Genomic DNA, 11,800 nt, shown 5'->3' on the forward strand with positions numbered 1-11,800 from the left:
ATGAGCTGACACCTGTCGACAAGCTGGCATGTTTGTTCTCATGATGCATGATAACATTCCTGTGTTCCCCTGTACACAAGTTTACTGTGATGGTGTTGTTGCGTTACACCTCATGGCCGCTCGACCATACATGTTTGTACTGTTCCCTATATCTATGCCCAGGGTCTCCTGTACTTGTTGCCTGTAATGTAGCTGTGACTATACTATCGCCTGTTGCCCTGTGCCTGCAAACATACATGTACCTGCAATGTAGCCTTGCCTGTTGTATTACCTATCGCCTGGATGCAACTGTGTTGCGACCTACACAATGCCATGTGCTTAGCTGAATGTTCCATGTGTGTTGTGTTGTCCGTGGCTTTCAGCAGCCATAAGTTGGCGGTACTGTTGGATAGTGGCAGTTCTGAGTTTGCAGTAGTTGAGAGTGGCTGACCGTGCATACCACAAACATGCAGTGGAACTGAAAACAATCGTACGCAACAGTGATTGTTTTTTTCTTTGCATGTTTGTACGATTCAGTAATCCGTAACCTAAAACAGTCTATATGAAAAGAAGAGGACCAAAAGCTACACGTTACGCCGTAGTATCCACCAGTACCACCAGTCACTTTACAACCAGCTCCTGCGTAGCTCTTGGTCCTCTCTTCTTCTTATAAATTTATCCTTGGCTCTTCACCCGTGCAAAAAAACATCTCATTCAGTATAATAATTATGTTTGTGTTGCTCTTTTCGCTCTCTTCTTACCTACAGAGTCAATGACGTCTCAATATGCCAGTAAGTGATTTCACCACTTCAAATCGCTTGGCTTCCTAAAACGTGCAAGTGTGAACTTCATGCACAGCATTTTGTGACATTTTCTGGGCTCTCGAACTGATGAGCTTCACATCTTCCGTGACATTTTCTTGGCGGAGTCTAGATTTGCAGTGCATAGCGGGAGACGGATGCTGCTGATGACGGCCTTATCGTAGATTATATATTTATTAGTCGTCATGGGCTTCAATGGTGCTACCGCATTGAATGAGGTTTTTCTTTTTCACAGTTGACTGAGTCACGTTTCTCCCCTATGTGTATGTGTGTTTGTGTGTGTATGTGTGTGTGTGTGTGTATGTGTGTGTATGTGTGTGTGTGTATGCGTTTGTGCGGGTGTGTATGTGCACGTTCGTTTGTGCGCGTGCATGTGTGTGCATGTATGGGCATGTGTGTGTGTGTGTGTGCGTGCGTGTGGGTGCGTGCGTGCGTGCGTGCGTGTGTGTGTGTGTGTGTGTGTGTGTGTGTGTGTGTGTGTGTGTGTGTGTGCGTATGGTGTGTGTGTGCGTGTGTGCACATGCACCTACCGAACGCACGCTCCATTGCCAACAGATCCGTGGACTCACCCGATATTTATTCGGGCATACTCATGGTGGATATGCAACCTTGATCCGCAGGAGATACGGTCCTTGGCCTACTCCAAAGGACTACTGACCTCTGCAACCTTACAGCAGCTACGTGCTAAGCAGAAGCAAAGCCCTATGGAGCACAATGAACATTTGATAATCACGACACTCAAGCCGGGGGGAATGGATTCATTCAAGAAGTTTCTGGATATCCTGCAAGATCTTGGTCCGAATTTCGATCCAAGAAGAAAGCAATTGGAATCAATTTTATCTCCTCTAACTACGGAAGGCATTTCTGAAGGCCAAGGAAATGGTGAGTGATCCTGCTGCTATGCTGGCTGGAGTAAGTTTTGAGAGTCTAGGTTGGTGTGTGTTTCGGTGTGCGTGTGTGAGTGTGTATGTGTGTGTGTGTGTGTGTGTGTGTGTGTGTGTGTGTGTGTGTGTGTATGTGTGTGTGTGTGTATGTGTGTGTGTGCTCGGGTACCGCCAACTTTGCTTGGGCTTATTCAGTCCCTGCACGATGGCATGACCGCTTGTGTTCGGCTACCGGGTGCACAGACTGAGTCTTTCAGCACAGCATTTTCAGGTCCTGGCGTTGACATCCGGTATCGTGTCGGCCGCAAGTTGGTGGGCGACAGAACAGCCAAGTCCCGACTCAGCTCAGCCTGCCAAACAGAATCGCAGTTCGCCGACGATGCAGCTTTGTACACCACGTCGCTCCCCTTTCTCGAGACCATTGCGAACGAGTTCATTGAATGTGCTTCGCAGTGGGGGTTGACGGTCAGCATCCAGAAGATCAAGGCAATGGCAGTGAATCCCCACCATCCCCCGCCGGCGTCCGTCCCTGTTGGTGACGGCGATCATATCGACCTCGTCCAGGATTTCATATCTCGGCAGCACCCTCAGCACGCATGGCTCCTTGGACTAGGAGGTCACCTCCAGACTGGCCAAGGCTTCCCGCGTGTTTGGTTTTGGTAGGCTGCAGAAGCCCATCTTTCAGTGCCGTGGCTTATCTCTTCACATCAAGAGAACTGTATACAAGGCTGTTGTCCTGCCGACGCTGTTTTACTGGGCAGAGACCTGGGCTGTTGAGGCTACACGTATCCGCTTCCACCGGTCCTCGATCCGGGCTATACTGGGCGTGTCCAGATCCACTCAGCGATCGGACCACCTCACCAGCAACCAGCTTGCCCGCAGAGCGAGGCTGCCAGCCGACATCAATGTGCTGCTTCGTGAGCATCGTCTGCGCTGGCTTGAGCTCGTTGCACGTATGAGCCCGGAGTGGATGCTCGAGCATGTTCTCTTCGGAGAGTTGCTGCCGACTCGACCACACCATGGACCGAAGAAGCGGTGGCCGGATGTGATTGTTGACGACCTGTATGCCGCGGACATCCCTCAACAACACTGGTTGGCCATGGCACAGGATCGTCCAGCCTGGCGACGGAAGATCTCCAGTGACCGTCTCCCTCCTCTGGCTCCTCCACCCGCCAAGCCGTTCAGCTGCGCATGCTGACGGTCGTTCCGCAGAAGTGGCGACCTCAAGCGTCATCAGCATTTCTGCCTGGCTCATTAAGCCAATCATTGCCTCTGGCGATGGGGCGTCACAAGGTCACACGGTGTGTGTGTGTGTGTGTGTGTGTGTGTGTGTGTGTGTATGTGTGTGTGTGTGTGTGTGTGTGTGTGTGTGTGTGTGTGTGTGTGTGTGTGTGTGTGTGTGTGTGTGTGTGTGCGTGTGGTATGTGTGTGTGTGTGTGTGTGTGTGTGTGTGTGTGTGTGTGTGTGTGTGTGTGTGTGTGTATGTGTGTGTGTGGTGTGGGTGTGTGCATATGCATGCGTGTGCATCCACGAGTGGATTATGTGTGTGTGTGTGAGTATGTATGCATGCATGCATATGTGTTCCGAGAGAATGGCAACTGCCTATGACCAGACGACGTATTCGTCGGAGTGGCCAGGAAATGATTTCATCACCATAATCATTCATTAACCGCAGTACTGTATCGGGGGTGAAGAACGGGGGATCAGAGCCTTGCCATAAACTAACTGTCCCGTCACTAGCTACAGTTTTTGTGTGGCCAGTATAGTACAAGTCTACAGCACGTTGAAAAAACCTAGCTTGTTTGATCTTCGTTTCGCCGTTCTTCACGTTATGACAGTAGTGCCCCCCTCCCCCCCCCCCCCCCCCCCCCCCGCCTCCGTCCAGTAAAATATGTTTCCTGCTGTGTCTCGGTTGTCCGTGACCTCGTTTTGCTGGCCGAACCCTGTGTGCTTGAATGCGTACGTGCCTGCGGACATTGTGTTCATGCTTGCGACGTACATGCATGCTCATTTCCCCACGTGCGGTAACAGTGGTTTCAAGTTCGGACGCTTCCTTCTCGTTCCCGCTGACAGCATGTTGCTGCCCGCTCTTGAAGACATCCGAGCAGCTTTGGTTTGGGAGACCATCATGTGTGCGAATGTAGATGTGATATTACATACCGGAGAACCAGTCTGTGAAACAGGCGTGTGCCTCGTGTGCCATTCGTCCGATCGTCCATGTCGGTACTGATGCTGTAACCGTAGCACTTGAAACTGCCGACGTAGCTCTGTTAGTCTCCGTGCAGCACCATTGTCCCGGTGCTGGCTGGTTATGTAACCTCTCACCGGTCAGCGTCCAGTACTACCAGAATGGACACACGTTCCTGTATTGTTCCGGACGCTCCAAGGCTTCAGCCGGCCATGTGCAAGCCGCCGAGATGTGTTCCTGACGTGCACCTGAACAGAAAATGCCTGCATCTGACCGTCTATGTCGGTACTGATACTGCGACCCTAGCACTGGAAACTGCCGATGTAGCTTTATTAGTCCACGTTCAGCAACATTGTCCTGGCGCTGACTGTTACGTAACCTCTCACCGGTGAACGCCAGTGCTGACAAAATGCCTACAACTTCCTGTACTGTTGTGGACTCGTCAAGGCTTCAGCCGGCCGCATGCACGCCACTGAGATGTGTTCCCGACCTGCGCCAGAACAGCGTATGCCTGCGTGCACGCTGCAACCTAGTATGCTGAATATTGCAGTCAGCGGCTGCGAACACCGGCAAACTATTAGTATTTGCCGTCAGACATGATGTCATGATTGCCCCACCATTCGCTATCAGGTGCCCAGTGCAACCGGCTGAACAATGCAATTGACTGCTCAGTGCCAGTGGTTTCAAGTAGACAATGCAGTCGGTTCGCCAATGCTGCACAATGCAATAGACGGCTGAGCACAATCTACTGCACAACACTATGGGCATCTCAGTAGATATTCGACTGCAGGATGCAATTGGTTGCATGGTATGTTCACCTGCGGATTGCCATTGGCTGCACAGTATGTTCAACTGCCGAACTCAATCGGCCGATGAGCGCCCGACAGCCGCCCGTGCCTGCCCAGTATACCGGTAGGTGTAATCGGCTATGCGGTACAATCGGCTGGTCTATGTAGTCCGCTGGTCATTGTCATTGCAGTTGACTGGCCAGTACAATCGGCTGGTCATTGCGGGTGTAGAGAAACACCAACAAACAAACAACAAGTGCAATCCGTTGGTCGTTGTCGGTACAGTTGCCTGCACGGAATAATCGGCTATGCGATACCATCTGCTGGTCGTTGTCAATGCAGGGTGCAGTTGACTGGCCAGTACAATCGGCTGGTTGCTATCAGTTCAATCGGCTGGTGATCACAATTGGCTGTGTTTCATGATCGGCTTTGCGGTACAATCGGTTGGTCAGCTCAATCAATTGGTCCGTGCAATCGACTGGTCCGTGCAATCGACTGGTCCGTGCGATCGACTGATCCGTGTAATTGACTGGCCCGAGCAATCGACTGGCCCGAGCAATCGACTGGCCTGAGCAATTGAATTGCTCAGCTCAGCTCAGAAACTTGGCCAGCTAAATCAGCTGGTCAGTACTATTCGATTGTCAGTGCAACCGGCTGATAAAAATCGAGAGACCGCAGTTCAATCGGCTGGCAACTGCAATCGACAGAGCAGTAAAATCGGCTGGTCTCCACGATTGGCTGTTCGATATGGTTGTCTGGTATAGGACAAGCAGTACAAGCAGCATTGCAGAGCATGAGCTGCACTGGAGTCTCTGTGCTGGTTTATTCCGTGCACTGTCAACACTGCATAGTCACATCGCTGAGTATCCATGCCAACGCCAGTGTCACAGTGCCGAGTATCCATGTCAACGCTAGTCTCGCTGTGCCGGGTATCCATGCCAACGTCAGTCTCACAGTGCCGAGTATCCATGTCAACGCTAATCTCGCAGTACTGAGTATCCATGTCAACGCTAGTCTCGCTGTGCCGAGGATCCATGTCAGCGCTAGTCTCACTGTGCCGAGTATCCATGCCAACGCTAGTCTCACAGTACTGAGTATCCATGTCAACGCTAGTTTCACTATGCCGAGTATCCATGCCAACGCCAGTCTCACAGTACCGTGTATCCATGTCAACGCTGGTCTCACTGTGCCGGGTATCCATGCCAACGCCAGTCTCACAGTACCGTGTATCCATGTCAACGCTAGTCCCGCAGTGCTGAGTATCCATGTCAACGCTAGTCTCACTGTGCCGAGTATCCATGCCAACACCAGTCTCACAGTACCGTGTATCCATGTCAGCGCTAATCTCGCAGTACTGAGTATCCATGCCAACACTAGTCGCACTGTGCCGAGTATCCATGTCAACGCTAGTGCTGAGCTATCCATGCAACGCACTGCAAAGTGGGAGACTCAGGAGCATTAACCCAGCGCTGCATTGTGCTCGATCCAACACACTACACATCGAAAAGACTGTGGAACATCAACACAGCGCTGCATTGTGCCCGATCCAACACACTACACATCTAAAGACTGTGGAACATCAACACAGCACTGCAATGTGCTCGATCCAACACACTACACATTGAAAGACTCTGGAGCATCAAGCCAGCGCTGCAATGGGAGACTCCGGAGTGTTAACGCAGCGCTGCAATGTGCTCGATCCAACACACTACACATTGGAAGACTGCGGAGCATCAACGCAGCACTGCAATGTGCTTGATCCAACACGCTGCACACATTGAGAGAATCCGGAGCATCAACCCAGCGCTGAAATGTTGTGTGGTGTTAGTAGCCGGCCATTGTCTTGGCAAGACAACTTCACTTGAATGACTAACCCAGTGTGTAACTGATGTTGTTATGGAGGGCACTCTCTATGGGCTGGCAAAACGGGACTGGATGGCTGACCGGATATGGCAGGAGGCTGAAGAAAATGCTTTCTGCTACCTTGTTCAGGTTGGCGTTTTCTGAAAGTATACCATCGACACACGGAATCCCCTGTACGTGCTGGATCCCCTGGATGTGCTGGATGCCCGGGATGTGCTGGATTCCCGGGATATGCTGGATCCCCTGGACGTGCTGAATCCCCTGGATGTGCTGGATTCCCGGGATATGCTGGATCCCCTGGACGTGCTGAATCCCCTGGATGTGCTGGATTCCCGGGATATGCTGGATCCCCTGGACGTGCTGAATCCCCTGGATGTGCTGGATGCCCGGGATATGCTGGATCCCCTGGACTTGCTGAATCCCCTGGATGTGCTGGATTCCCGGGATATGCTGGACCCCCTGGACGTGCTGAATCCCCTTGATGTGCTGGATGCCCGGGATGTGCTGGATCCCCTGGATATTCTGGATTCCCGGGATATTCTGGATGTCCGATGTCACGAACATCAGTCGTGATCATTTATGTGCCCCCTTTCTGGCACCAAACGACTCCCTTTTGTATGCACCCAGCCATTTCTGGCTGTCCTGCAGCTTGCAGTTTGCTCTCCTCGCTCTTCGTTGTATGCATGCACCCATTTCTGGCTGCCGTGCATGTCGCGGTGTGCTCCCCTTTCTGCGCATGTATCCGTTTCTGGCTGCCGTGCATATCGCGGTGTGCTCCCCTTTCTGCGCATGTATCCGTTTCTGGCTGCCATGCATGTTGCAGTGTGCTCCCCTTTCTGTGCATGTATCCGTTTCTGGCTGCCGTGCATGTCACGCTGTGCTCCCCTTTCTGCGCATGTACCGTATTTTACCGGTTGTAAGTCGACCCCGGTTATAAGTCGACCCCCCCTATCTGGAGGTCTCAATTCTGCGTTTTAAAGTTTTCACCCAAAGAAGCACTACTAACCACCTCCTGCTACTAACACATCAACAAATCATGTAAACATTCCTTATTGGAGGATATAACGTCCCAATCTTTGAAAAAGGCCAATCAACTGGCAAAAATGTATAAACATGGTGCACTCGTGCATGCAGTGCAGGTCATTTTTTGTAAGATACTGATAGTTCCCGGTTATAAGTCGAATCCCGGTTGTAAGTCGACCCCCACCCTTTCTCCTTCAATTTTAAGTCGTAAAAGGTCGACTTACAACCGGAAAAATACGGTATCCGTTTCTGGCTGCCGTGCATGTCGCGGTGTGCTTCCTTTCTGCGCATATATCCGTTTCTGGATGCTACAGCTCGCGTTGCGCTTCCCTTGCTCTCCTCTGTGTACACATGTCCGTTTCTGGCTGTACACGCATGTCGATTTCTGCCTCCACGCTGACCCCTGAGGAATCGCGATGAAATGCTGGATATGCTATTGGATGATGGCCGGGATGTGCTGTTGGATGATTGCATGCATGTACTGCATACCCTGGATACTGTGGATTCCCTGGATTCACTGGATGGCCGGGATATGTTGGATATGCTATACACCATGGAGGGTTCTCTCTCTGGTACCCTGGAAGTGCTGGATGCTCTGCATAATGTACACCATGATACTCTGGGTCGTGCACAAGAACCCCGCAAGTCTACGCACTGCCCCAAACCCACAAGAAATGTCTGGAAATCTGCCCAATCGGCTGAGGATCAGACAGCATCTTTGAAAGACTTTGCTGGCTCCTTTAAATCACCTTTAAACCACTCCTGCATGACGTGAGCGCCCACGCTAGCAGCACTCGTGACCGACCTCATAAGCCAATTCACAAGCAATACGGCCAACTTGCAGAACGAAATCCCCATGTTGTTCGATGTGATCTTGCGCTACACAAGGATTGGTATGGAAGAAGCAATCAACGCCATCCTCGAGTACACAAATCACTTCAAAATCAACACCCACTGCCTAACATCAGTTCCCCTTTCGTTTATTCTTTCTCCCCGCTATTACCGCCATGGCTAGCTATCGCCCACATCACCTTTTCATTGGCTAGTGCCACGTGATTGTGAATAAACAAATAAATAAATAAAATAAACATCAGTCGACCTCAAAGAGCTACTGGAACTACTTCTACACAACAATGTGTTCCAACCCTTCCCCCCCCCCCCTCCTGGCCTTTGGAACATCCCATCTAATAAGGGGGCTGGAAATGGCTGGCCGACTTGGCGGCATATTAATCACAGACCGGGGAGCCAGCTCCTGAGGGGTGGTATGGCCCCAGGTTGGCTGCAAGGCCGATCGTTTTCCCTCGCCCGATGTCGTGTCATGGGAGGACGGACGCATCTCTAGTTCTATGCGGCATCAAAATTGGTTTTGGCTTGCAGACTACGGATATGCATCATGCAGCACATCACCCAGGCAATGGATATGCATCATGCAGCGCATCACCCTGGCAACGGATATGCATCATGCAGCACATCACCCTGGCAACGGATATGCATCATGCAGCGCATCACCCTGGCAACGGATATGTATCATGCAGCGCATCACCCAGGCGCAAACCCGAAGAAGATATACTAGCAAACGGCCGAAAGGAAAACAGCCGGTGTTATGTTCACAGCCACCCAAAGACAAGCCGAGCAGGAGAACAATATTATCACATTATACTGTCAGAGATGGAAAGGGAAAGTTCGACTGACCAGGAAAACAGCATGGTCAAGAGGAAGAGAACAGAGTGCAACGTGTACGGTGCGCGAGTACACGTGGCCAACTAATGACATCATACATTACATAACATAACAGCTGGTGTCCAGGACACCGTGCGTCTTTGTCCACAACTTGCTAACGCTGCGCACATTCATCACAACAAAACACCCAGCCACCAACCCTCCCCAACCCAATGCAACACAGCATAACCACAATGTCTTCTTACACCTCCTTGTAAAAGTTTTATGCTGATCTCCAATATACTCCTTCACTCACAGGCCCCTGTTTTAGTCCCGACCGCCACCTCTCTCACTTTCTTTACCTGTCTGCAGAATACAGCACCACACCATAAAAACCCAGCACCGAATATTCTATCGCGCACAGTTTGTTGTCACTTCTACCTTCCACGCACACCGTCCAACACATATTGTCTTACTTTATTGCTGCACACAGCTTTTTGCCACTTCTGCCCTCCACTCGCACCAACACATATTGTCTTACTATATTGCACACAGCTTTTTGCCACCTCTGCCCTCCACGCGCACCAACACCTCTTTCTAATCTATATCCCTACGTAGACTTTCTCTCTCACAGTTATCGACGCGCAACACTTCCATTGCATCACTCCACCTTCCAACACCCACTACTAATCTACTCTCCTACACTTAGAGGGTTCACTCCTTCCCACTTGTATCAACCCGCACCAATTCCCTTGCACCACGCCTCCACTACTAAGACATTTTCCCGCCTACACCCTCTTACCTCATCTCATCACCATCACCTCCATAATAATCCATGCCACCGCCCCGGGCCATCCATTCTTTATCCACTGACGATGTTGTTGTTGTTTTTTTGCGGGATGCCCTGAAACTGCTGGATGTCCTTGGTCTGTTGGCTGCCCGGTATCTGCTGGATGCCATGGATGCGCTGTATGCCCTGGATGAGCTGGACACCCTGGATCTGGAGGAAGCCCTGGATATGCTCGATGACATGGTGATCTATGTGTCTGATTCCCCGTATTTCCTGGATGCCCTGTCTGCGTTGGATGTCCCGGATCGGCTGGATGCCCTGGCGGCGAGGAAGAGTGCCCGGGATGTGGTGAATGCCCTGCATCTGGTGGACGACTTGCAATGGGATATGTTTGTAACCGTGTCGGTGCTCATTAGCGTGGATGAACTGCATGAACTGGATCCGAAGGATCCCCTAATAATGCCTGTGCTGGATGTCCTGGAGCTGCTGGATGCCGGGCTGGAGACCGAGGATCTGCGGGATGCCCTGGTAATGGATGTGCTGGACACCCTGGATGTGTTGGGCGCCGCGGATCTGCTCGATATGATGCATGTCCTGGATGACATGAATGTGATGACTACCCTCGGTCCACATTGGGTCGAGGATTCACTACGCGTACTGCTTACTGCGGCAACCATGCGTTCACAGCTCTAACCATGTCCGTGCACGAGGCTTTGAAGCTGCGAGGGCCCGCAAACGGGACCGCAATACGCATACACATAGGAACACTCTGCAGCTGTGCGAGACTAAAAACCCAGAGCCCACACTACACGCTACTTATGCGTCCTGCTAGGGTCTGGTCACCCCATATATGCTCTGCCCCGCCACTCCATCCACTCATCTTTATACACCATTCCGACAGAATTCTCAGTTGTCCAAGTGATATGCTGCAGAAGAGGAGAGTGGTGTCCTCGAGTCAGGGGCTTCTCCACGCTCCAAACATTCTCTTGCGATCGACAACCTATCTCGTTGCAGCCACCGTCTGGCCGTGAGCTTACTTCAACAGATGGCTGTAACAGTTTGTCAAGTGTGTGCTGACTTGAAGTGTGATGCAAGCGTACGGCTCGCGTTGCTCAGGCGTCCTTCTCGACACTACATCCTAACCGAGTATAAATATCATGTCACGAAGTTCGATTCACCTATTAGTTATGCGCGTAGTCGTACGTGGTTCTCATCTTGTAGAGTCTGATGTCTGATGTCTGATGTCTGATGTCACTATGGTCTAGTGTACATGTGGCGTGTGAGTATGGTGTGCTGTGTAACGTGTATGGTGTGCGACGCATGCAAGAGGAGTACTGTAATTTCACAAATTTTCGACGTACTTTTATTTTCGGCACTTTCGGTGCGTCTGAAATTTCAATATACCGAACAGACTCTAACACGCATAATCCACTAGGGAACTGCTTCTCCACACGTTAATTTTCTGTTCACCTAACCTGGTCTTTTGGCCCCATCCCGAAATATTGAGAGAGAGTCACGCATACGCGGTGCTAGTTTGGTCCTATCAGTGAGAGTCATGAGCGATTCGTCCGTGGTCTGGTTGTACAAAACCTGTCTTGGTCTTGGTCTTGTGTTCTGTACGTATTGGTCTATGGTTGTTCGTCTCAATTTGTCCGTACTTATTATTACTGCTGGCTCTTTGCTGTTTTGTCACCTTTCCCTTGGTCTTTTCTTTCTTCGCCTTCGCTGTTCTCCTCTTGATCCCTCGTCATTTGTTGTCGAGAAGAAATCGTATAAGTCGTCCAGTTGTAGCAATGTTGTGTGAC

The 11,800-nt window shown here is 51.0% G+C and overlaps 1 protein-coding gene across 3 annotated transcripts in view; it reads left to right on the forward strand.

Moving 5' to 3' along the window:
- LOC135830136 (TNF receptor-associated factor 5-like) overlaps positions 1–11,800 on the forward strand; it is a 97,284-nt gene that overhangs the window by 58,583 nt on the left and 26,901 nt on the right. For all 3 annotated transcript variants that reach the window (XM_065342527.1, XM_065342528.1, XM_065342529.1), the window contains exons 2-3: positions 747–770; positions 1,356–1,682. In XM_065342527.1, the coding sequence (XP_065198599.1) occupies positions 747–770; positions 1,356–1,682 (351 nt within the window). The remainder of the gene's footprint in view (positions 1–746; positions 771–1,355; positions 1,683–11,800) is intronic.

Source organism: Sycon ciliatum, chromosome 13 (genome assembly GCF_964019385.1).
Source record: "Sycon ciliatum chromosome 13, ocSycCili1.1, whole genome shotgun sequence".
Classification (NCBI taxonomy): Eukaryota; Metazoa; Porifera; class Calcarea; order Leucosolenida; family Sycettidae; genus Sycon; species Sycon ciliatum.